This window comes from Gymnoscopelus microlampas, assembly GCF_963454915.1.
Source record: "Gymnoscopelus microlampas genome assembly, chromosome: 24".
NCBI classification, from domain to species: domain Eukaryota; kingdom Metazoa; phylum Chordata; class Actinopteri; order Myctophiformes; family Myctophidae; genus Gymnoscopelus; species Gymnoscopelus microlampas.
In genome coordinates, this window is record NC_139961.1 from 3,598,965 (window position 1) to 3,624,556 (window position 25,592).

Here is a 25,592-nt window from a genome sequence, read left to right on the forward strand (position 1 = left end):
AAATAGTTCATTCAGAGACAAAACCGGCAAACTGTTGTTCCGTCTTCTTCTTGTTGTGTGGGTTTCGTGGTCGTTCCACAGTTCAGTCTGTGAGCGGTCGGTCGGTCGGTCGGTCTGAGACGTTTTTTTTAAGATCCCGTCCACGGAGACGGACGGAACACCCCCCCCCCCCCCCCCTTCCCCCCCGTCCCCTCCTCAGGGACGTGCACAGATAGACTCTAGGTGGTGCTAGAGCTACACCTGCCCTTTGCCCTCTTGACCAGAAGAGCCCTTTTGAAAAAAAGAAAAAAAAAAGTTTTTTTTTTTCCAGTTTACAGCAGGGGGTCTTCACCAGGGGGTCCTCAGAGTTACTACAGGGGGTCCGCCAAATCTTTGTGTGATATGATTTTTCTTTTTACCGTAACCACTCGAAACCTAGCATCCCTTTTCTGAGGAGAACTTTAGCCAAAAATAGCAGATCTACAAGCTCACAACGCCTCGCGCTGCGAGGCGTTGTGAGCTTGTAGATCTGCTATTTTTGGCAAAGAGGTATATAGGTGTAGAGGGGAAAAAAGAGCGGACCAAGTAAACAAAAAAAAGTATAATTTACTTGAGCACCTGCCCCTCAAAATGTCTGTGCACGCCACTGCCCCCCCCCCCCCCCCCCCCCCCCGACCGCATTACATGTAGCACCTGGCAGAGAGAGTTCAAAGGTCACGGCCGCCGGAAGGGGCCGAGCGCGCGTTGTTTTCCCAAGGCTTCTTAGAGTTAGAGAGAGAGAGAGAGAGAGAGAGAGAGAGAGAGAGAGAGAGAGAGAGAGAGAGAGAGAGAGATGGCTTTTTTTGACTACGAAGGGTGACTCCGGTACCCGTGTTCTTCACTGATGTTTGTTTTTTCTTTCGTTTCGTTTACATTTTGCTAACCAGGAAGCCGAAAATAGCCAATCGACAAACTAGATCCGCTTATGCGCTATTTTAAAGAAACATTTTGGAAGTATGAAGTTCTGAGAAGGTCAAGGTTAGTGCCGCCTCGTGAGCAGAGGGATCCAAATTAAGTTCTGAGAACCGGGTCTAAAAAAAGTCCGTCTGTAGCGCTATGGAGACACATCCACAACATCCAGAAGAACTTAGTTCTTGTAGTGAAAAGAGCCAGGAGAGAGAGAGAGAGAGAGAGAGAGAGAGAGAGAGAGAGAGAGAGAGAGAGGAGAGAAGCCGACACATTGGATGTTATCTGGAGATCTTCCTCCTCTTGGGTTTGGGAAGTTTGAGCTGTCGATCCCTCGACGGGATCTGATGAACCTGAGAGAGAAACGCTCATTAGATCAACTGATTTATACATGGAGCGGAGAGGAGAGGAGAGGAGAGGAGAAGGAGAGGGAGAGGGAGAAGGAGAAGGAGAAGGAGAGGAGGTTATGTTCTTACTGTTCCAGACATCTTGTCCAGTTCACTCATGGCCTCGTGAATAGCAGCTTCCAGATGATTATTTAGTTTTCCTGGCCTGTCGGGACACACACGGCAACACGTTAAACCAAATATATTGCATCTTCAATATCCTTTACAAACGCATTAAATTAAATTCCCCATGTTATTGTGAGGACATGTACAGTAGCGCTCTGGAACATGGTGTCCAAAGCACAGGGTTGATTTTGTCGACTAAAACTATGACGAAAAATGTTGGTCGACTAAACTAGACGAAAACTAAATAAAAACGGAATAAAAACATACTATGATGAATAAAACGAAGACTAATGATATTAACAATTTTGTGAACAAATAGAAACTAGACTAAAATGTTAGAAAGGGACGAGTGGAGAAGAGATCCAGTAGAACTAAAACACATTTTATGTTTGGTTGCGCTCGGGTGTTACACATTTTCACTGTTACACTGAAAATAGCAGATCTACAAGTTCTTCCGCATTGGGGCGCAGCTGCGACGCGTTGTGAGCTTGTAGATCGGCTATTTTCAGCATGCAACCAAGTGTAAAATCAGCCATTACGACGCCATCAAGGCACCGGCAAAATACATTCTAGTCGACTAAATCAACTGTAGATTTAGTCGACTATAATCTTATGATATTTAGTCGACTAAAACTAGACAAAAACTAAAACATTTCAGATGACTAAAATATGACTGAAACTAAATGGAATGTTATTCAAAAGACTATGACTAAAACTAAATCAAAATTTGCTGTCAAAATCAACACTGCACTCACGTCAGTTCATAACACAAAGAGAATGGACTCACTTGCGGTTTCTCTTGCGGTCCAGAGCGTCCAGGTCATGTGATAACGTTTTGAGCTTCTCCGGTTCAACCTGAACACAAACACCTCACATTTACTACAGGAGGACAACCAGAATGTAGGGTTCATAATGACAAGATTTCTTTGGCTATTCAAAAAATAGCAGATCTATAAGCTCATATGAGCTTATAGATCTTATAGATTCTATAGAGCTTATAGATTCTAACATACATGGACAAAACCAAACAATGACAACGAAAACACATACAATAACCAGTGCGAACCTTGAAAGACATCACAGCCTTAAGATGGCATAAAATCCAGTAGTAGAACACATTTTAAAAATGTTACGTTCAATACAGTGAGTGCAATTTTTTTGTTCAAAGTACCCTTTACATTTCTTTATTGGAACAAGGCTTCATGACATCAGCTATTCTAATGCTCCAAAGATTTTCTGCTCCATTCACTCCCTGTTTAAAGTATTTGGAAAATATTCTGTGTCTCGGCTCCTGTGTTGCTGTAATGTAACTTTGGCGAGACATGCTATTTTATTTTTTGAAAATGGGTAAGAAATGACCCTATCTCTAATACAGACACTTCTCTGGACTCTTCTGGTGTATTAGCTGTCAAAGATGTAAAAATGTCTGGGTTAAAAGCTATCACAGAGATGAAACATGGATGGAATGACACACACACACACACACACACACACACACAGACAGACAGACAGACAGACAGACAGACAGACAGACAGACAGACAGACAGACAGACAGACACACACAGACACAGACCCACACACACACACACACACACACACACACACACACACACACACACACACACACACACACACACACACACACACACACACACACACACACACACACACACACACACACACACACACACACAGTAGGTACCTTGGCCTGCTCTCTGAGCTGCATAGCGGGGGCTCCGTGCTGCAGCGCGTCGTCCCCGGCCAGCTTGGCGTTCCAGGGCAGAGGGAAGCCCCTCAGCGGACCCCACACCAGCTCGCCCATGTTGAAGCCCCCCCGGGCGCGGTAGTGCAGCAGCTGCTCCGAGGAGGAGGAGGAGGGCGAGTCGGGCTGCTCCTCGCTGCTCACGCTCTTGGTGTCCGAGGGGCTGGGGGCCATGTTGAGGCCGCTGAAGAGGCCGTTGTTGTTGTTGTTGTTGTAGTGGCCCCCCCCGCCCCCGCCGCCGTTGTAGTGGTCCCTGACCACTAGGGCCGGCAGAGGGCCCTCCAGGCTGGTGGACGAGCCGGGGGACTGGTCGTCCCCCGTCAGCTCCCCGTGCCTGGCGGGGCCCAGCGCCTCGCCGCCGCCGCCGTACCCTCTGGCGGGGGCGAAGTGGGGCGTGGCCCCGTTGACCGCGTGCTCCGTGGAGTAGGGCTGTGTCACCATGACAACATTTAAGTTGACGATTAATTTTCACTCAAATAATTGCGATTTTAATTGTGCTTTGAACTTGTTGTTAATTATTTGTACGAGCTCTGTGCGAGCTCAAGTAAACAAGCTCTTGTTTTATTGGATCTTGTTTACTTGATACACACAATTTGTTTTAGCTCTTGCTCATTTGATGTTCCTACTCGTCTCATCTGTTTAACCCATTAAGACCCGGAACTGTGTCATTTTTAGATTTGAGCTAAAAAGCATTATTTTACACTTTGGGCTATTTTTGAAAAATCATGAAAATGTGTGCAAATCTTTGAATATACATATATTTAAAGCGAACATTTTTAACTCAAATCTTTGCTTCTGGGGGGTCCCTGGATCAAAATATTTTGATGGGGGTCCGCGGCCAAATACATATCATTTTGGGGGTCCTTGACATGAAAAAGATTGAGCACCACTGATATAGAAACATACGTTTTTCATAAAACTGTTGAGATTTAGGAGACATGTAGAATCGGCTCCAGGTCTCAATGGGTTAAGAAAGTAGGTAGCTGATATATTGCACTTTTACCTTAGCGCTAGGTATACTCTTAGTTGCTTGTTTTAGAAGAGAATGCACTTCAGACTTCTGGTGATTAGTAGTTTCGTTCCCTACCTATGTTGAATGCACTCATTGTAAGTCTCTTTGGATAAAAGCATCTGCTAAATGACTGTAATGTAATGTAATGTTAAACATTGGAATATGAATTAAAAACATATATATTTCTGTTTGCCTTTTAGGCTTCATAATCAAACATTGCACAGGCCAGAATATCACAATGCGTGAACATTGTTCAACTCAGAAACGATTACGATGATTTATGCAAACAATATAATTGTGATAAAGACGACTTATGCAATGACTGCGACAGGCCTTACCGTGGAGCGCTCCTTGTAGCCGGACGGGGGTCCTCCTCCTCCGCCGCCGCCGTAGCGGTACGCCTCCTGCTCCTGGAGGAGGTGGGGGTGGGGGTGCTGATGATGATGGTGGTGGTGGTGGTGATGATGGTGGACGTGGTGGTTGGGGGGGGGGCAGGGGGGCGCGGGGGGGGTCAGGCCGGGGCTGCTGCTGCTGCTGCTGCTCCTCCTCAGCTGGGTGGAACACTCCAGGAAGTCCTCGCTGCCCCACCCACTGCTGCTGCTGTTGTTCTGGCTGTCGAAGCCGCCGCCGCCCCCCGCCGCCGCCGACAGACCCCCGCCACGCTGCGTCTCCACGCCGTCCCACTGCTGCTGTTGCCCGGCCCCCCGGCCCGGGGAGCGGAAGTATTCGCCGCTGCCGGGGGTCTCGGGGCCGCCGTCCGGGGTGCCGGGGGGCCCCGGGTCCGAGGGCTTGCTGTTGTTGGGGGGGCCGGCCGTCCTCGCCGGGGGCCTCGCTCTGCCCTGCTGCTGCTGCTGCCCCTCCTGGTTGTGCAAACAATTGCGATTTAATTGTGTTTTTGGCTTAAAAATATATATACATCAAAATGACTTTTCTGTTTTAAACAGGCCAGATAATATCTGCCATATTATGACAAATAACTGAAATATACACGGAAATGACAGACAATGACCAGCACCAATAATCCTACTAAACAGGCCAAATATTTACTGTAACCGCTTGAATCCTCTAGCCTTTTCCCCGTCTACACCAAATCTCTTATAGCCGATCTACAAGCTCAAAAGACGCGTTCTGAGCTTGTAGATCAGCTATTTTTGTGGTGAATGTTCCCCCCCAGAATATGGATGCTGCCTGGGGTTCAAGTGGTTACTAACAACTACTTTTTTCACCGACGAAAACTAAATAAAAACTAAGCTATGATGACTAAAACTAAGACTAAATATATATATTTTTCTCTAAATTTCTATCCCACGATTTTGTAACTAGGCGGCTGCAGTTATGAAAAAAAAGCACCTAACCCAAAACAAATTGCAACAAAACGTTTTTCAACTGTTTCCTACAGTATTAGGTGTCCTTAATAACATACTAAAAGTTTACCAAAGTTTGAGCACTGGAAAGGTGTTATTTTGAAGATGGCGTCCAAGATGGCCAAAACATCTTTATAATAACCTAACTCCTTCATTATTTATCCTAGACAAGTACTTTTTGTGTCTTACCCTATGTTTTGGGGGCCTAGAAATCCACTGGAATTGTCCAAATTGCAGAGATACAATTAGATAATTGCGAAATCCAATATTTTGTTTGTGACTCTATTAAAACCCTCTGAAATGGTCACCCGTTTCAAGTTAACTAAACTAATTATGCAATAAACTAGTTATATATTTTTTTTTACTGGAACAAGGCTTCAAGATATCCATAAAACACAAGTCACAATTTTCATTTTTGTCAATTTTGTCATTCAGAAGGTGCATGGCAGAGAAAGAGAATATTGTCAGTTGATATAGTATTGCATGCAATATAGAAAGGTTTTGGATAGCTCTGTGGATCAAATGTGAATCAAAGTGTCATCTTGTAGACACAAGATTTTGAAAAGCAATAAATAGATTTTTGAATAACTTTTTAACACATTAGGAAGGTAATCAGTGTGAGTGAGTAAAGAGGGGTGGGGGTTGCTACGGAGGTTAGTGAAGAGCTGTCAAAATCCATGTCTCTACTGGGGGCCTAGACAGAGGGGAGTATGCGGGGTAGGGTTGTGTGAGGAGGTAAAAGGGGGTCTGGTGTCGAGTTTAGAGGGCCTAGGGTTCCCCTCAGGTGGAGTGGGAGTATGGGGAGTGGGGGGTCACTGGATTGCTCCCTGGGCACTTGGAGCACAGAAGAGCAAAGTTATAGGAGACCCTGACCTTCTCCTCTCCCCCATGTCCGAGGTGCAAAACCTCCAACAGTTGGCTCAGACATGTTAAAGCTATAGTGGGCCACTTAGGAGCTCATAGGCAGTTAAAGAGAATGGGGCTTGTCGGCCCCTGTGGTGGTAGTTCTAAGACCTCCACGTTGTACATCGCAATTCCAATATTCAAGTGTCCATCATCAAGTCCTCCACTCCCGCCTTAGCCCTGCCTCCGAGGGAGGAGGTGAGGAGGACAGTTCCGCAAACGATACATGAAAGATATACTTGTATCTTGCCATATTTCACTCCAAGTGGCTTAAGGAGCCTGCGCTCACCTGGTTCTCAGCAACTGCAAAAGCAAATTAGCATTTGGGATGCAAACAATTTCTAAGTCACACTAGAGGACGGAGTGAGGAGGAGGCAGAAATTAAGCTTATGTGTTAGGCTGAGAGGAGTGTCCCTACAGTATGTCGTCTGGCTCACTGGATAGTCCCACTGGTCCCAAGTGGACATCCATGCTGGCTCCTATGCCCGAGATGGGCAATCGTGAGTGGCCATAGTTAGTGAGGAGGGACCCGCCATAGTGGTGGTTGTAAGACCATGTGGTGCATGACTGTGTGTCAGGCAGACAGGGGTGTCCCTATGTCGGACTGGCTCACAGGAGAGTCGGTGTCTGGTTGGTGGCTGACCATTAATATTCCCAGGGGCCCCCAGTGACTTGACAGTGATCATTATGGCTCAGAGCGTCCTTTCCCCTCTCCAGAACAAAAAAAATAGTCTGACCATTAGGTGTATACAGAAAGCAATGCTTGTTTGTTGGATAGCAGCAGGGACACAGAGTGGAGGCCGGTTAGATCGGGATTCTATGGGAGACAGGAGCCCAGGGCGTCATGGGCTGTCTCCTATGCCTTCTTGATGTTAAAATTATCCAGAAAAAAAGATCAAAGTTCAAGGTTATTGCTATAGCAGTACCAATCACAAAATAAAAGACATGTGAAATTAATTTTGCACAAAAACCCCACACAACTACAATCTCAGGAATAAGAAGATGTCTGTGACAAGCAAATCTGAACCCTCTCCGCACCACACTCCTCCACCACCCCTGCCTAGACACCCAAGACAGCAGACACTAGATACACGTTGTGATAGCTCTGTACTGTCTTCCTCTCCAGGCCCATAAGGGGCCATTTCTCTCCACTGTAATATTTGAGACTTTGGCCAATTTGCTATTAAAAAGGTCTTAAGAGTGATTAAGTTGTCACTTTAGAAATGTGCAGATACACTGTATACACTTATACTGTATGTTGGTTTGTTTACTGTTGAGTGGGAAAACAATGATGCACATTAAGCTAATCATCTGGGGGGGGGGGGGGGGGGGGTGATGACCCCCAGTTTGGGAACCATTGACCTAGGGAACTAGGATTATTATTATTATTTTTGGCTGACACCTTTACAAACAAAATAGTGAAGAAACTTCTCTGTAAGGAATTTCTTCCAAGATTTGGGTAACATTCCCAGTCTGTCAGTTACAGCCATGTTTTTACAAATGTCACAGTACCACCCAGTAATAATTAATTTAATCCTTATTGTTATCAAGAGAAATCTCCTGAAAGCTTCAACAGAATGTGAATTCATGTAGTGATGAATTCACCAATCCTGGGCATTATGGCACGTAGAAAAGGGAGAAATGTCCAATTACATTGTTAAATATGCTTATAACCATGCTTATAACCAATTGCTTTATAATTGTATACTTGTAATTACTTGACTATAATTTATATTATGCTAATTAGATCCAAGATAACCAAAACATGGGGTTAGGCAACAAAAAATACTTGTCTAGGATGAATAATGAAGGAGTAATGGTATTTCAAGGATCTGGCGGCGGCCATTTTGAAAATCGGATCTTTCTAGTGGTCCGATTTTGGTAAACTTTTGATATGTTATTAAGTACAACTGATACTACAATAAACCATTGAGAAACCTTTTGTTGCAATTTTTTTGGGGTCAAATCATAACTGCAGCCGCCTAAACCCCTATTTTTTACACCCGGTGCCAATTGTCTATGTAATCCTGGGCACTACCTTCCCTCTGCCAACCTAGGGAGGCCAGGGCCGAGCTCATGCCTCCTTCAATGCATGAGAGCCAACTGACCTTCTTGTCAGGTCACCTGACAGGGGAGAGTTTCCCTGGTAGGACGTAGCGCGTGGAAGGAACACGTTATTCCAACCAGTTCCTTTCCCCTCCATCAGGCGCCCCGGCTGGGCAGGGGGAGGCAGTATAGTGACCAGGATTACTACATGTTTTTGTAAGGGTATTAACTACCCTAGGGAACACGGGGAGAACATGCAAACTCCACACAGAGTAGGCCCTTTCGCCAACCCCACCTAGGGTATGGGCACTGCGCGACGCGTTGTGAAGGCTTGTAGATCTGCTATTTTCAGCATGCAACCAAGTGTACAATCAGCCATTATGATGCCACGAAGGCACCGTCAAAATACATTTTAGTCGACTAAAACTAGACAAAAACTAAAACATTTCAGATGACTAAAATATGACTAAAACTAAATGGAGTTTGATTCAAAAGACTATGACTAAAACTAAGCCTAAATGTGCTGTCTAAATCAACACTGCACCAGTACCTCCTGGACGATAACAGAGCCGTTGTCTCCTATGGAGGAGGTGAAGGCACTCATGGCGCCGAGCGCCGGCACGGGGCTGGTCTGGTTGGAGGGGGTGGCGGCCGTGGTGATGGTGACGTGCATGCCCTTGCTGGCCGCGTCCACCACCGCCCGGTAAATGGCGTCCACGGACTCCGGTGGTCCTCCTCCTCCTCCTCCTCCTCCTACTCCACCTACCCCGGGGAGGAGCCTGTCCAGCCCAACGCCGGGGGGAGGCAGCGCCTCACCGCCCTGGGCCTGGACGGCGACGACGTCTCTCTGCTGGCCCTCTGTGAACTGCATGCCCTGTGGCTGTGGGACACCAGAGAGGACATTTTGTACTGGACGACAACAGTAACGTTTATTTTCACACGCACCTAAGGTATGCAAAGGTGCTGTGAAGCATAGTCTAATTTTGGAAAGCCTTTGTTGCTGCCCTACATGTCAGCTGGCATACAGGGCCGTAAGTAAGTAAGTAAGTATAGTCTACGTTCTAGGAATTAAAGAGATATATTCCCAATAGGGATGGCCCAACCGATAACCGTTAAGAAATCGGCAACCGGTTAACACTAACGGTTAAAAAAAACGTAAAAGTCTACACCTGCCAAGTCTACACCTGCAGCCACACGTGACTTCCACTTTCTTCTTCTTCTTCCTCGTCTTTGTATTGGTATTTTATATGTGTAAATGTGTAACAAATTTTTCCCCAACGATTACCGATTAATTAATCGGTAAGGCCTAAGGAATGAGACAAACTAAAAAATATCCATGAATTCTAGTCTCCATGGGGTGACTAATCATTAGAAAAAAATATTTTTTTGGGTGAACTATCCCTTTAAACTTAGGGTTAGGGTTAGGCTGAAACCCAGTGTGTGCGTGCGTGCGTGCGTGTGTGTGTGTGTGTGCGTGCGTGCGTGCGTGTGTGTGTGTGATGCCAACATCCCTACCTGGTAGTTCTGGTAGAGACAGGCCATAGAGTTGGCGTTGCTGCTGTCCGTGTAGGAGCTGTTGTTACTGTCACTGAAATTCTGTTGTGCTGCATGGTATGTTTGGTGACCTCCAAGAGCCTGTTGATGCTGTTGATGCTGTTGTTGTTGTTGATGAAGATGTTGTTGTTGTTGCTGCTGCTGTTGAAGTTGTTGAAGTTCTTGTTTGCGTTGTTGCTGCTGATGTTGTTGATGTTGAAGTTGTTTAAGTTGTTGTTGCTGCTGAAGTTGTTGCTCAAGTTGTTGTTGATGTTGTTGCTGTTGAAGTAGTTGATGCTGCAGTTCTTGTTTATGTTGTTGTTGTTGAAGTTGTTGCTGCTGTTGAAGTTGTTGTTGTTGATGTTGTTGTTGCTGAAGTTGTTGCTGCTGTTGAAGTTGCAGTTGTTGCCGTTGTTGAATTTGTTGTTGTTGCTGTAGTTGTTGCTGTTGTTGAATTTGTTGTTGTTGCTGTAGTTGTTGCTGTTGTTGAATTTGTTGTTGTTGTTGCTGTAGTTGTTGCTGTTGAAGATGTTGTTGATGTTGTTGTAGTTGTTGCTGCTGCTGAAGTTGTTGTTGAAGTTGCTGTTGATGTTGTTGTTGTTGTTGAAGTTGTTGGTGATGTTGAAGTTGTTGTTGTTGTTGTTGTTGTTGCTGTTGTTGAAGGGCTTGGTGCATCTGCTGTTGTTGGTACATGTGTGCTCCACTGTTAGCATGCGGCTGCAGATTGCAGATCAGCGATGCAGGGTTTCCTGGAGAGAGAGGAGGGAGAGGAGGAGAGTTTGACTCAGAATGTTTCAAAAAGACCCACACTTCCAGCTCTGAGCTGCACCAACAGGAGAGGTGAGTTGGAGGGGTAGAGGGAGAGAGAGAAGAAGTAGTCATGTCCCGATTAAGTCCCCAACCTCTGAGAGCCTAGACCGTCTAAATGGCCTGCCTCATGGCCTGGACACCAATGCATGGATGTCATGAATAGTTTTTGCAGCTCAACTCAAACACATAAACAGAAATAGTCCTCTTTGGCCCCCAAAACACCACCAACTTTTAAAAGATAGCCTGGCTAGCCTGGCCATAAATGTATGCATGTATGCACATTGCAACTTTAGAGGGACAATTGTGCGTTTTCTGTCAGAAATGGTTATACATATAGGAGAGGTTAGCTTGGTATAAACTTGAATGTATAGACCCAGCTGTGATTGGCCAGTAGTCGCTGTGATTGACAGTTAGATAGCCTAACTGTATAGTTAGGCTATCTATATATAGCCTGGCTAAGCCTGGCCATAAATGTAAATCCACTGGACAAAAGCCTTGGGGGTTTTATCCATTCTGAGTCTGACCTCAGTTTTAATGTCCAAATTAAAAGAGTGGTTCAAACCTACTTTTTTCAGATAAGAAATATAGCATTGATTTTATTAACTTTTAAGGCTCAAACGGGTTTTCCACCCCTATATCATGTTGAGCTCCTGTCCCCCTATAACCCTGGGGGGCTCTCTTAAAAGTCCCCAAAACTCACTGTGTTAACCAAGGTGAGTTCAAGCTCCTACACTCTGGAATGCCCTGACCCGAGTCAATTCCACAAGTTGATCACTTCTGAAAACATACAGGTATATGTTCAGAAAAGCCTTCTTCTTCTCACACGTTCATCCTACCTTTTCTTCTAGGCCTATTGCCTAATCTGTCTTTATAATATCAAGAGGAGAAAAAAAGAAAGAACATCTAAAAGGATGCTATTGGCATCCTTTTAGAGTGGATATGATTTTTTTTCGTACTTTTTCTTTTTTTTTCTCTTTATAGTGTAATTTCTTCTCTGCGGCACTTTGTGACTTCTGTTTAGAAAAGTGTTATATATTGTAAATAAAGTTTATTATCATCAGCTGTGCAGTTTCACTCTGAGATTGTTAAAACAGACCCGTAAAAGGAGAGCTCTCTTTGAAATGGAGTCACTCTGATACAACTATGAAAGTTACTGGCAGTTGAACGCAACAAAACCAGGGACATCCTCCTCAAATCCACTGCTTACAAAACAACCAGCAAGGAGGACAGCGTGTCTGAGTCAGTCAGACAGGCGTTATTTAAGCAATATTACACGAGAGGGTGTGCTTTACCGTCATTATTGGCACTTCAGTGATGCTTGCGGAACTCGGCTCCGCCTCGTTCCTGACCGCATCACTGGTGTGCCAATAATGACGGTAAAGCACACCCTCGAGTGTAATATTGCGATTATACGACAGTTACCAACAAAACACATCCAAATGTATTCATATTGTGGGGCAATTCATAATAAAAATGTTTCTCTATTATCCGTTTCCCTGTAAAGAGAAGAGTTTATTTGACTGAGACATTAAATAGTCCCTGTAGTAGCGCTCTGAGGCACCGTCTCATCAACACAGCTGATTCCAGTAGGCTATATGCTCCGTCGTACGACCGTGTCACGTGGCCAAAATAACTGATCTACAAGCTGACAACGCGTTGCGATGGCGACGCATTGTGAACTTGTAGATCGGCTATTTTCGCCGTGCGATACCTTCGTACGATAACGTTTTGAATAGCTGTTTGTTCTCCGGTGGCGGCGGTGGGTCAGGCTACTGTCTGTTTGTTTTCCTACCGTGGGACAGCGTGACGTCACCTCTACTGAGGTCAGGGTTAAGGTTAGGTTTAGGCATAGTTGCAAAAACGCTAGGAAGGAATAACTGTCAATCACAGCAACTACTGGCCAATCACAGCTGGGTCTATACATTCAAGTTTATACCAAGCTAACCTCTCCTATATGGATGTATAACTATTTATGACAGAAAATGCACAATGTTCCCTCTAAAGTTGCAATGTAACACAGCTCTGTTTATTTTCTAATATGAATCTAATACACTGTCTGTCTGTCTGTCTGTCTGTCTGTCTGATCCCTTTGTAAGCATTGCTCTCTGCCCGACACACTCTCTTTATCTCTCCTCGTTTTTTCTACACACACACACACACACACACACACACACACACACACACACACACACACACACACACACACACACACACACACACACACACACACTATGATATACAGTAGTGACAGCTGCTGCCAGGTCAAGGTTGCCATGGGAACAGGGTGATGATTGGTGCCGCTATTGGTCGCTCAGACTGCCAGGAAGAGCAGTGGTGTGTGTGTGTGTGTGTGTGTGTGTGTGTGTGTGTGTGTGTGTGTGTGTGTGTGTGTGTGTGTGTGTGTGTGTGTGTGTGTGTGTGTGTGTGTGTGTGTGTGTGTGTGTGTGTGTGTGTGTGTGTGTGTGTGTGTGTGTGTCATATACATCCACACAATTCCCCGCTTATGTGTAGATTTCCCAACTGACCGGGTAATGTGGATAGAAAAATCCCACCAGAGTGCTGTCCGTCACAATACTGGGAGGCGGTTAGCGATGTAGCTAACGGTTAGCCGATCTACAAGCTCACAACACGTCGCATCGCGACGCGTCTTGAGCTTGCAGATCTGCTATTTCCACAATTGATGTTTTTTTAAAGTATAAAGTTATTAAATATGTCAGAAATGTCTTTGTATATTTAGGTTATGTGTCATATCTGCCCTGTGCAACTTCAAAGCCTAACAGAAATGTCATTGTTTATTCATAATGTTCCGGTGTACAACGACAAAAACAGTCGAATCTGTATCGTTAATCGCAATGATTTGTGTGACAATTAATCGTCATGTAAAATGTCATAATGGTGACAGCCCCTAGTGGCACCAGCCGTTTCCTTTTTAAATCCAGCCTCATGTTATGCACACACCTGCATGTGATGCTAACACTTCTAAAAAAGAACATGTACACACATGCCACTGAAGGCGAAACGGTACACACATCATACAAACGGTCTCCTAAGTGAGCGCCGTCTGGCGGCAGATCTCGTGAACGTCCTATGTTTACTGGTGCTAGATCACGCGAGAGAGAGAGCGTGCGTGTTGCTGGGACAGAGGAAGGTTGTTTGGTACGTCCATTTTTTAGTCTAACTCGTAGCGCGACTAGCGAGACTAAATTGATTCGCATTATCAAAAACAATGCGACGCCAACCCGGAAAACACCACTGGCACACGATTTATTTTTCAAAACCAGATCACAAGGCTCCGTTTTAGAATGAACACCAGGCTTTCCTCCGTGGTGGAAAGCCTGGTATTATTTACCCGAATTATTTAACACCCACCCTTCGTATTGTGGTCCAAATGAACCAAAGATATGAATCCCCCACAGAAGGCACAGAAGGAAAACAAAGTTCACTTGACGTTGTACATGAACCTCTCCTATGTGTTCCTAGAACATGAACTCACCTGTTTCACAGCCTCCATCATTTCCTCCATGCGGCATCACTGCCGCCATGTTAGTCCTCCCCATGCCGTGGAGCAGGGACTGCTGCTGGGGGTGAGGACCATGATGTGGTCCAGGATGAGGACCAGGGTGGGGTCCTGGATGAGGTCCGGAGTGAGACCCAGGATGTGCTCCGGGGTGAGAGCCGGTATGAGATCCAGGGAGAGGTCCTAGGTGAGCACCAAGGTGGGGTCCAGGGTGAGAACCAGGATGTGGTCCTGGGTGAGACCCGAGGTGAGGTCCAGGATGTGGTCCAGGGTGAGACAGCGGGGGTGGGTTAGTGTTGGGTCGGCCTAGCGGCATGCCATCAGGCCCTAGCGGTACCCCTGCTCCTGCGGGGCCTAGCGGCCCGCAGCTCCCCATGGACGAGGCCTGCATCTGGGCCACCATGTCCGGGAACTGTCCCGGGTGCGGTCCTCCCGGGTGGGGCGGCCCTCCGCCAGTAGAGTCCATGTTCTGACAGTGCTGCATGGGCTCCCCGGGGCTCCGCAGCCTCTGCTGGGCCAGCAGGTTCTGCTGGGCCGAGCCGTCCCCGTAATGCAGCTGACCCGAGACGGGAGGGCCGGGCCCCGGAGCGGGTCCGGGTCCGAGGCCGGGGCGACCGGAGGCCATGTTCTGGGAGCTGTGGCTCATGGACTGGAGCAACTGGGCCATGGAGGTGTTGGGAGGGAGGCTCCCCAGACGGGCCACCTTCCGTAGCTGCTGCTGCTCCCCGGGGCCCCGCGGGGGGCTGGGTTTGCTCAGCGCGCCGAACGCCATGTTGCTGCCGTTGTTGACGCCGTTGTTGACGCCGTCGTGGTGATTGGCGGCAGGGGGAGCGGCGGTGGCGGCGGCGGCGGCGGCGGTGGCGGCGGCGGCGGCGCCCGACGGCGCCTTGCGCTTGCGGAGCGGGTCTCTCTGCTGAGCCATCAGCTTGTCTCTGAGTGCCGCGCGGCCGCTCTGGACCTCGGGCACGCTGGGCAGCATGGGGGCCTCCATGGCCCGGGGGCCGCTCAGAGACCCGGGGTGAGCGCCCCCCGCGGCGACGCTAGCGGGCAGAGCGGCGGCGGCGCTGCCGCTTCCAGCAGCGTTGTGTTTGATTTGATTTGCTAGCTGTGCTTTGGCTGCGGCCGACAGGAGGCTGCTGGCGGGGAAGGAGGCAGCGTTCTGCTGGTTGAGGAGCTGGTTGAGGGGCATGCCCAGAAGACCTGGGTGCAGACCCTTCTGGGAAGCGCTGGGGGCGGCGAGGGAGGAGGAGGAGGAGGAGGTGGGCGAGTACGCGGGGTTGGTGGCCGTGCCAGGAAGCATCTGGGGGTCCTTGTGGTGGTGCAGGGCGTCGGCTCTGTTGGCGGAGGGGCTGGAAGGCAGGGCGGGCCGCGGCGAGCCCACGGCCGACCGCGGGGAGCGCGGGGGCACCTTGGCGCCGGGCACGGCGAAACTCCCGTGGTCCGAGGACGTGGAGGAGGAGCGCGAGCGGTGAGGGGAGGGCTCCGGGCGGCCCGGCGGGGGTCCCGGCAGGAGGACGGGCGAGGTGACGGGGGAGGGCGAGGCGGAGGAGGCGGGAGTCCTCTGAACGTGGCCCGGCTTGGCCGTGGGTAACGGCAGGTTGCTTGGCAACGGGACGATGGCCGGGGGCGGGATGTTTACATTCATCATTGGTACCTGAGAGTGGTGGGGGGGGTGGGGGGCCTTGCCGGGGATGGGATGGGAGTGGTGGGGGGCGGGGATGGGGTCCAGGATGCCTAAGGGGTCTTTCTCCGACGTCACCAGGCGCTTCTGCAGGGCGCAGGAGGGCGGGGCGACGGGGGGGTGCGGGCCGGGCTGCGTCCTGCGGGGGAAGGGGGGCCGGGCGACACCCTCCACGCCCGGAGGAGGGAAGTTCCCCCCCCGGGACACGGCGGCGGCGGCCATGACGGGGCTTTTGGCGGCCGCGGCGGCCGGGGAGAGGGGGTTGCTAGTCCTGCCGCTGGCAGCCACGGCGCACGGAGAGCCGTGCAGCGCCACGCCGGGGGGGGACAGCGGCGTTCTGCCGTTGCCGTGGAGAGACGCCGAGCCGGGGCTGCCGCCGCCGCTCCTGGGGGGGAAGCCGCCCGGACTCCCCAGGGGGTCCGCGCCGCCGCCGGGGGACCGGGAGCCGCCGTCTCCGTACAACTTGGCGGCCCCTGGGGGCGGGGGGCTCAGCATGCCCCCGTACGAGGCGCGGTAAGGGGACTTGGGGCCCCCGGGGTCCGGGACGGTCAGCCTCTGCTGCCTGGGGTAGCCGGGGTACAGGTCAGCCACATCCTGGGGGGGGTACGGCCGCTGCTGATGCTGCTGCTGCTGCTGGAGACCAGCCACGTCCTGGGGGGGGTAGGCCTGTCACGATCACAAATTTAAGTTGACGATTAATTATCACTCAAATAATTGCTGTTAATGATTTAATTGTGTGTTTGGCCATTGAACATGTGAATACAAATTACATTTCTGTTTGCCTTTTAGGCTTTTAGGCTTCGTAATAAAACATTGCACAGGGCAGAATATGACAAATAACTTAAATACACACATAGACATATTTAATCATTTTACACATGAAAAAAAAGCAGAACTAGCTGATTTCTGCTTTTTTAAATATCTGAACTAGGGGTGTGCCGATATATCGCGATACGTTTTCGTGGCGATATGTATCGTTTTGGCGGAAAAAACCCCCGCAAATAATGATGCAAAAACAGAAGTATTTGTTTGCATTTGCATTTTTTTCTCCCCCATATATTTTCATAATAAAAAAGTGTCATATATCGTATCGTATCGATATCGTGAGCCCAATATCGTGTATCGTATCGTGAAATTAGTGGCACACCCCTAATCTGAACATGTGTGAACATTATCAACATGGAAACGATTATGACGATCATGCAAAAATAATTGTTATTATCTCAAATAATTGTGATTAGACGATTTTGTAATGATTGTAACAGGCCTACCTGGGGGGGGTAGGACCGCTGCTGCTGATGCTGCTGCTGTGCGGACAGAATCATCTTGAAAGGGTTCTTGCAGTCGGGGGCGAGGGAGGGGGCGGCCGGGCCCTCGTGTGTTTTGATCCGTATTGCTCGTTGGGACGTGGAAAGCGAAGGGACCATCGCTGTTGCACCTTTTTAAAAAAAACACCACGAAGAAAAAGACGTTAATAGTTTCTTCCAAAAAAACGTCTTCAAGGAGTTAAAGATAAAAAGGCCAAAACGAGCAGAACTGGTGATTATGAAAAATAAAAAATGAAAACCTTTCAATAGACTTATTAAAGAAGTAAAAAAAAGAATGGTTGTACCGAAGCCTCATGGATTAAAGCAAAATAAAATCTCACAACTGAAAAAGTCAGAATGTGCGATTTGTGAAACAGTGTGAAAGGACCCCCCCACACACACACACTAGCGCCGATTCCTAAACAATTAACACAACGGGTGCGTTCGGAAATTGCGCACCGGAGTGCACTCGCCTATTAGTTTGTATTGGCCAGTGCACTCAGTGCTGTATTTACGAAACGCACCCTATATGTAAAATTAGGACGCTTTAGTGATATTGTTCCTGCTGTTCCACATACTGCCAAGAAATCACAGATTGAGGCTTTAACCTTTGCTTTTATATGAAATAACCAAGACGATTAACATATTGTGGAAGACGCTTCAGGACATATTGCTGGTTTGACCAATTTAATCTTAAAATAACCGAAAATAGCCTTTCTAGCATTGAGAGCTTGTAGATCGGCTATTTTTGCTGCCCAACATGATTCCATAGAAGACATGCTGGCTTCTATGGAATCCAAATGACTGAAATCAGTCTTGGCGACTGAGAACTTTAATCCATGACTGAAGGTTGTGTGGCTTTTGGTTGTGTGGGTTTGTGTCCCATTGGTAAAATCGTAATTAACCCTGTACGGATTCACGCTCTAGTAAGGCCTGCCACTAATTCTACACCCGGGGACCCGCTCCCCGGATTTTCTTTTATCTCCCACGTCGCAGGTCCATGGACTGTCACTACGGACCCCCGGCTGCGGCTCAAGACTGTGACTGCGGACCGGGCCTCTCCATGGAGCACGACCGTGGATTTCTACTACATTACACTATACCACTACACTATAGTATATTATTTTAACATTCTTATATTATACCATTATATACTGTATACACATTATTGTTGTACTATATTATATTATCATATACTATCCTAAACTATTATATGTGCTACTATTGTTATTGTTACTACTTGTATCTCTTTCTTTCTGTCTCTCCCTCTCTCTCTCTCTCTCTCTCTCTCTCTCTCTTCTTTCCCCCGACACGGTCGAGGCAGAAGGCCGCCACCCTAGAACATAGGGTCTGCCTGACGTTTCTTCCAGTTAAGAGGGAGTTTTTCGTTGCCACTGTCGCAAAATAGCTTGCTCAGGGTGGGACTGTTGGGACTGTGGGGTCTCTGCTCTACATGCAAAGTGTCTTGAGACAACTTGTTGTGATTTGACACTTTAATAAAATTGAATTGAAAAAAAATTGAAATTGAAGCTCAGACACAAACAATCAATACTTATTTAAAGTTACTTCAGCTGCCAGTATTACACATTTTAAAACATTCTTATGGAGGGCGATCACAACGAAATCAAGATTTAGTTTTAGTTTAGTTACCGTGTATAGGATTCATAAAAATCTATTTTTCTCTGCTTTCTGTTACTTTTTGGTGAAAACAAGCTACATTCAACTGTCCATAACTATGGAACAGATTATGGCGACGGCATTACTTTTTTTTTGGTAATTTCTGGCAAGGGGAAGCTATAGACGATGTTCTAACTCTGGCGGTTAACGACTTATTAATACATTATAATGACCTGTGTGGGCTCCAGGATTGGCTAGTGTCAGAGAGGGGCGTGTCTCCATGCTCCTGTGCAGCGAGGCCACGGCCAGCAGCTTCCTCTTGTGGATGCACAGCTTGGTGACGTCTTCATCGGCCCGCACGTCCTCCGCCGTCCTCTGCTTCACCACCGCCCTGGGGTCAAAGCTAAACACCTGGACACGGACACACACACACGCACGCACACACACACACACACACACACACACACACACGCACAAGCACACACACACACACACACACACACACGTTGGTATTAGTATACTTGTGAGTAGGGCTGGGATCCGGAACCGGAGCCAACAGGGACGTGCACAGATAGACTCTAGGTGGTGCTAGAGCACCTGCCCTTTGCCCTCTTGACCAGAAGTGCCCTTTTGAAAAAAAGAAAAAAAGGTTTGTTTTTTGGTGTTTTTTTTTTAGTTTACAGCAGGGGTCTTCAACAGGGGGTCCTCAGAGTTACTACAGGGGGTCCGCCAAATCTTTATGTGATATGATTTTTCTTTTTACCATAACCACTCGAAACCTAGCATCCCTTTTCTGAGGAGAACTTTAGCCAAAAATAGCAGATCTACAAGCTCACAACGCCTCGCAGCGCGAGGCGTTGTGAGCTTGTAGATCTGCTATTTTTGGCAAAGAGGTATTGGTGTAGAGGGAAAAAAGAGCAGACCAAGTAAACAAAAAAATATATAATTTACTTGAGCACCTGCCCCTCAAAGTGTCTGTGCACGCCACTGGGAGCCAACATTAACGGTAAGAAAAAGATAGGGGGGGGGGGGGGGGGTTGGACATACTCAGTTCCATTGGGGGGAGGGATATCCCCAGCACTTTAGGGATGAAGAAAAAAGAGAAAATAAGAAACCTCCGACAATCTACACTTCATGGAGTATAAGAATTATCCGAATTAACCGAATTAAAAACACCCAAAAAAGTAACAAACCCGGTAAAAAAACATGCGTCCCCTTCGGTTCCAAAATGCTCTCTGCGTCCTTGGCGGGAACCCCTATTTGTAACTATAACTTTCAGGATGGGATCCCCTTTTGGGGTTCTTGTTGCTATGTACAGCATATAGCAACATTTGTTTTAATTTTTGAATAAATATTACATATAACATTTTTCAGAAAACTTAGGTCAGGATTTAGAAGGCCTCAGGTCTAAATCGGTTAAAGCACAGCTCAAGACCTATTTCTTCGCTCTTGCTTTTAGTTGATTTTTAAATCTCTGTGTTGTTGTTACTCATGTCCTCACTGTTTTGCCTGATTCACTGCCTTTTTGCTATTATTTTAACATTGTTTTATGCTTTTGCTTTTTTTTTTTTAGTACAGACAGTCACTAACTTTAAAAGTGTGTTAAAATGCTTTTTTTTTTAACACAAGATAGCAGCCTTAAACAATAGCGATACATTCAGTGGTCAGGTTCGTTCAGAAATCTGCACGTCAAGAGAAGAACGGAGGAGCGAGCTTTCCATACATAGACGCAGTGCGCACGTGTAGTTGTCTACGTTGTCAGATGATTTTAAATTAAAGGTTGAACGGGATGTTCAATGTGTTTTTGTGAGTTACGTCAACCGTCCTCCGTTCTTCACTTGACGTGCAGATTTCTGAATGAACCTGACCACTGAATGTACCGCTATTATTGTTTGGGCTGAAACAGTGCTCATTTTCACAATAAAATGTTACCCGCCCGCGTTTCGTTCAGTACCGCCCGTCCCCGTCGCCGTGAACTTATAACTAAGTATATTTTTCACCTGTCAAACGCGGCTGTCCGTCGGATATCCGTGGGTACCCGGCCCGTTGCAGGACTCTGCTTCATATCCATATGAGTAAAATCGCCCCGGCTGATTTGTATGTTTTTGGTACACAGTTCTTACATGACCCTATGGGATCTTCAATAGAAAATATAAGTCCATGATGACCCAGGGGGATAGAGGAGAGGAGAGGAGAGGAGAGGAGAGGAGAGGAGAGGAGAGGAGAGGAGAGGAGAGGAGAGGAGAGGAGGTAGTAAATAGAAGCTCAGTACCTTGTGGAGGATGAGTGGACACTCCAGACCACATTTACATGTTCCATCTGTCAGCAGGTAGCTCTTCACCTGGTCCACACTGTGAAGCACTGAGCCACTGGGACTACACACACACACACACACACACACACACACACACACACACACACACACACACGGTTATAATATATCGTCTCTGTCAGGAGACCTCATGTCCAAAAAATGCTACTTTTCAGGATTCAAATTCATAAATAACAAAAAGTAGCAGATCTACAAGCTCACGACCCCGCAGCGTCCACCGTCTCACCTTATATAGGCCACCCCTCCGGCGGGCTCCGCCCTCCTCTGCCAGCCAATGGGCACCTGGAGGGGCGCGGCGGGCCTCTCGTCTCCGCGCTGCTCGCGCTCCTTTCCTCCGTTCATGTCTTCCCGGGGATTTAGACCACGCCTCCTGCTGCTTGGCGCCTCAGCGGGGTCATGTGATCGTGCGTCAGCCCGCGGTCCTCTTCAGCGTGCGGGACATGCTCCCTTCTCTCTCCGCTTCCGGTGCGGCGGCGGGGCCTCGCCGGGAGTGGGCGGGGCCTCGCCGGGAGTGGGCGGGGCCTCGCCGGGAGTGGGCGGGGCCTCGCCGGACGCCGCTCGCTGTGACCTGGCTTCACCGTCCCGGACGCTTTTTTCCTTTTTTTTTGTGAGTTTGTGTGAGGGAGGGGGGAGGGGGGGAGGGGGCAGGGGATGAGGGGAGGGGGCCAGGGACGACCTAAGAGAAGATGAGATAAAAACCTTTATTGATTCAGTCGCCAAAGGAAGCACAGCAGTCAAGATACAGAATACAAGAAAAAAACGCTGAGGATACAGCAGGGTAAAATACATCACATTCAACACAACATCAGCAATACCAATAAATGAACACAACATTTAACGATGTCAACGGCCACCGAGAGGAGTCTTTCTCTCTGTGGTTTTATTTTATTTTAATTTGGTTATTATTATCTGTTTTTTTGCTCCATGTGTGCGTGCGAGCGTACAGAATGCAAACTGTACGTAGTAAAACAAGAGCCGTACGTTAGAGGAGAAAGGGTCGCTTTAGGCTATTCTATGAACTCCAGGTAAGTTTCATCTTTGCTTTCGGTTGGTGAAAGGGCCTTTCTGTGTGGAGTTTGCATGTTCTCCCCGTGTCTCCTAGGGTAGGCACCCTCACACAAAAACATGCAGTAATCCTGCTCTCTATACTGCCTCCCCCTGGTCAGCCGGGGCGCCTGATGGAGGGGAAAGGAACTGGTGGGAATAACGTGTTCCTTCCACACGCTACATCCTACCGGGGACACTCCCCCCTGTCAGGTGATAAGAAGCGGCCTGCTCACTCCTCATGCATTGAAGGAAGCATGAGCTCAGTTAGGGGATCTCCCCAGGCTGGCAGAGGGAGAGTAGCGCCCAGATTACAAGCTTTGGCAATTGGCGATGGGTGAAAAAAAATGGGTTACAAAAATCGTGGGATAAAAAAAAAAAAGTAAATGGTAGATGATAAAGAGACGTCCACTGTAATGAATGACTGTACTGAGAGGCTGCTGTTCTTGTAGAAAGAACAGCAGAACATCTGTCTGTAATGACACTGATGTTGGACAGCCATGTGCTCCCCTTGCCTTTCGTGTCAATAGAGTGTTTGCATAACGCAGGACAGGCCCGGCGCCAGGATGAAATGACTGAGGTGGCAGTTGAAAATTGTGGGGGGGCACACCAGTCGCGCGCTGCGCGCGCGTGCATGTCGCGGGACCCGTGTGCGCAAAGCACGCGCGCAAAATATTGCGGTTAATTGCGCGGATTGTGGACGTTTTGGGGCGTTTTTTTGTTACTTTATTTCGGGTTTAGGGTTAGGGTTAGGTTAGGCTTATGTTATTTAATTCTTATTTTTGCCTGATTTCACCGGGCCATGCCCCCTCAGGCCCCCCGTGGCGCCGGGCCTGACGCAGGATAATAAAACAATAAAAAAAAGGACCTCACCTGCCAGGGCGGGGGGACGACAGCCCCCTTACTACCCCTCCAGATGCTTCATGGTTCTGGTTGCTAAACGGGGCGGCGAGGGAGGGCGGGATTCCATCACGGCGCGTCTCCTCCTCGGTTCGCCGCCATCGATGATGATGATGATGATGATGACGACGATTGGAACCGCGGCCTCGGTTCTCGTGGCGGCGTGGGGATCGGGGGGAACCGCGCCGCTTTGCTTTGCTTTGCTCAACGGCACAACGTTGATCAGATAAAACGTGGTGCGTGGTCCCAGAACGGTGGCGTGGACGTGAAGCTCAATGGTGGTTAAACGCCATCCTCAGCATACTGGCTCCTTGTCACCATGAGTCCATCATGTCTGTGGGAGAGACACACACACACACACACACACAGATAGGACAGAGGATTAGAACAGAGCAGTGTTCATTTTGACAGCAAACTGTCACTTAGTTTCAGTCTTATTTTAGTCATCTGAAAAGTTTTTGTCTAGTTTTAGTCGACTAAATATCATAAGGTTATAGTAGATTAAATCTACAGTTGATTTAGTCGACTAAAATGTATGGTGGCGGTGCCTTGATGGCATCGTAATGGCTGATTTTACACTTGGTTGCATGCTGAAAATAGCCGATCTACAAGCTCACAACGTGTCGCAGCATGACAGAACCATAGATCTGCTATTGTCAGAGCGCAACACCCGAGCGCAACCAAACATAAAATGACTTGTCTTTTAGTTCTACTGGATCTCTTCTCCACTAGTCCCTCACTAACATTTTAGTCTAGTTTATATCTGTTGACGAAATGATATAATTAGTAGATTTAATAATTATATATTTAATTATATATTTAGTCTTGGTTTTAGTCATCATAGCTTAGTTTTTATGTAGTTTCAGTGAAAAAGGTAGTCGACCAACATTTTTCATCATAGTTTTAGTCGACGAAATTAGGGTTAGGTTTAGGCATACAGTAGTTTTGTGAGGTAGGGTTAGGTTTAGTTTTGTGAGGTTAGGGTTAGGCATAGCTTTGTGAAGTTAGGGTTAGGTTTAGGCATAGTTTTGTGAGGTTAGGCATAGTTGTAAAAATGCAAGAACAGCAAGTACTGGCCAATCACAGCGGGTCATTGCCATGGTAGCATGCAACAGCCTATTGCCAGCATGACTCAGCAGTCTGTGCTGGATGTTTGCTGAGTCACAGAGGTCTGGAGTCAGACACAGCAGGTCACACAGAGAGGTAAAAAAAAACAGGGATGCTGGCTGCGTCACGCCACCGCGCCACGCCACGCCACTGCGGCACGCCGCCGCGTCACACCACGCCACCGCGTCACGCCACCGCGTCACACCACGCCACGCCACTGCGGCACGCCGCCGCGTCACACCACGCCACCGCGTCACGCCGCCGCGTCACACCACGCCACCGCGTCACGCCGCCGCGTCACACCACGCCACCGCGTCACGCCGCCGCGTCACACCACGCCACCGCGGCACGCCGCCGCGTCACACCACGCCACACCACGCCACTGCGGCACGCCGCCGCGTCACACCACGCCACCGCGTCACGCCACCACGTCACACCACACCACGCCACTGCGGCACGCCGCCGCGTCACACCACGCCACCGCGTCACGCCACCGCGCCACACCACGCCACGCCACTGCGGCACGCCGCCGCGTCACACCACGCCACAGCTTCGCGCCAACGGATCATGCCAACGCGTCACGCCAACGTGTCACGCCACAGCATTCTATAGAACCACCCTCAAATGATGTCACCCACTCAAGTAAATGAATGTGAAATATATTCGATTGATGATTAGACACAGAAATACTGTGCCCGCGCGTGTGTGTGTGTGTGTGTGTGTGTGTGTGTGTGTGTGTGTGTGTGTGTGTGTGTGTGTGTGTGTGTGTGTGTGTGTGTGTGTGTGTGTGTGTGTGTGTGTGTGTGTGTGCTTTTGGCAGAATCTGAAATTGTAAATTATGACTAAAAGGCAATACAGACAGACAGACAGACAGACAGACAGACAGACAGACACTATATGATATAAGCCAGTGGTTCTCAAAGTGGGGTCCCCCAGGGATCATTTGGGGGGGGGGGGGGGCGTTCAAGGGGGGCCCCAGCATAATATAGCTAGTTAATGTAGCATCACAATCATTTTAACCACTTAGAGCATCACCAAGCCTGCAGACATGCAAAAAAAAAAAAGTGTTATATATATATTTTTTAAGTGAACATTTTTAACACAAATCTTTGCTGGGGGTACCCTGACACAAAATAATTGGAGTATTGGACGCCCCCCCCGCAGACAAATAAATATCAATTTGGGTGATTCTTGACATGAAAACGTTAGTTTTCATGTGA

The 25,592-nt window shown here is 48.1% G+C and overlaps 1 protein-coding gene across 1 annotated transcript in view; it reads right to left on the reverse strand.

The window, feature by feature from the left end:
* Positions 1-660: 660 nt before the first annotated feature.
* Positions 661-25,592, reverse strand: part of mbd5 (methyl-CpG binding domain protein 5) — a 30,574-nt gene continuing 5,642 nt past the window's right edge. Inside the window, exons 2-14 of the mRNA XM_084051624.1 lie at positions 23,239-23,599; positions 21,548-21,997; positions 21,262-21,364; positions 19,223-19,400; positions 17,337-17,503; positions 14,361-16,731; positions 10,040-10,806; positions 9,075-9,404; positions 4,550-5,071; positions 3,140-3,628; positions 2,224-2,291; positions 1,401-1,476; positions 661-1,277 (exon numbers count right to left, since the gene is read on the reverse strand). Of these exons, the coding sequence (XP_083907750.1) occupies positions 1,206-1,277; positions 1,401-1,476; positions 2,224-2,291; positions 3,140-3,628; positions 4,550-5,071; positions 9,075-9,404; positions 10,040-10,806; positions 14,361-16,731; positions 17,337-17,503; positions 19,223-19,400; positions 21,262-21,364; positions 21,548-21,663 (5,259 nt within the window). The 5' untranslated portion in view covers positions 21,664-21,997; positions 23,239-23,599 and the 3' untranslated portion in view covers positions 661-1,205. The remainder of the gene's footprint in view (positions 1,278-1,400; positions 1,477-2,223; positions 2,292-3,139; positions 3,629-4,549; positions 5,072-9,074; positions 9,405-10,039; positions 10,807-14,360; positions 16,732-17,336; positions 17,504-19,222; positions 19,401-21,261; positions 21,365-21,547; positions 21,998-23,238; positions 23,600-25,592) is intronic.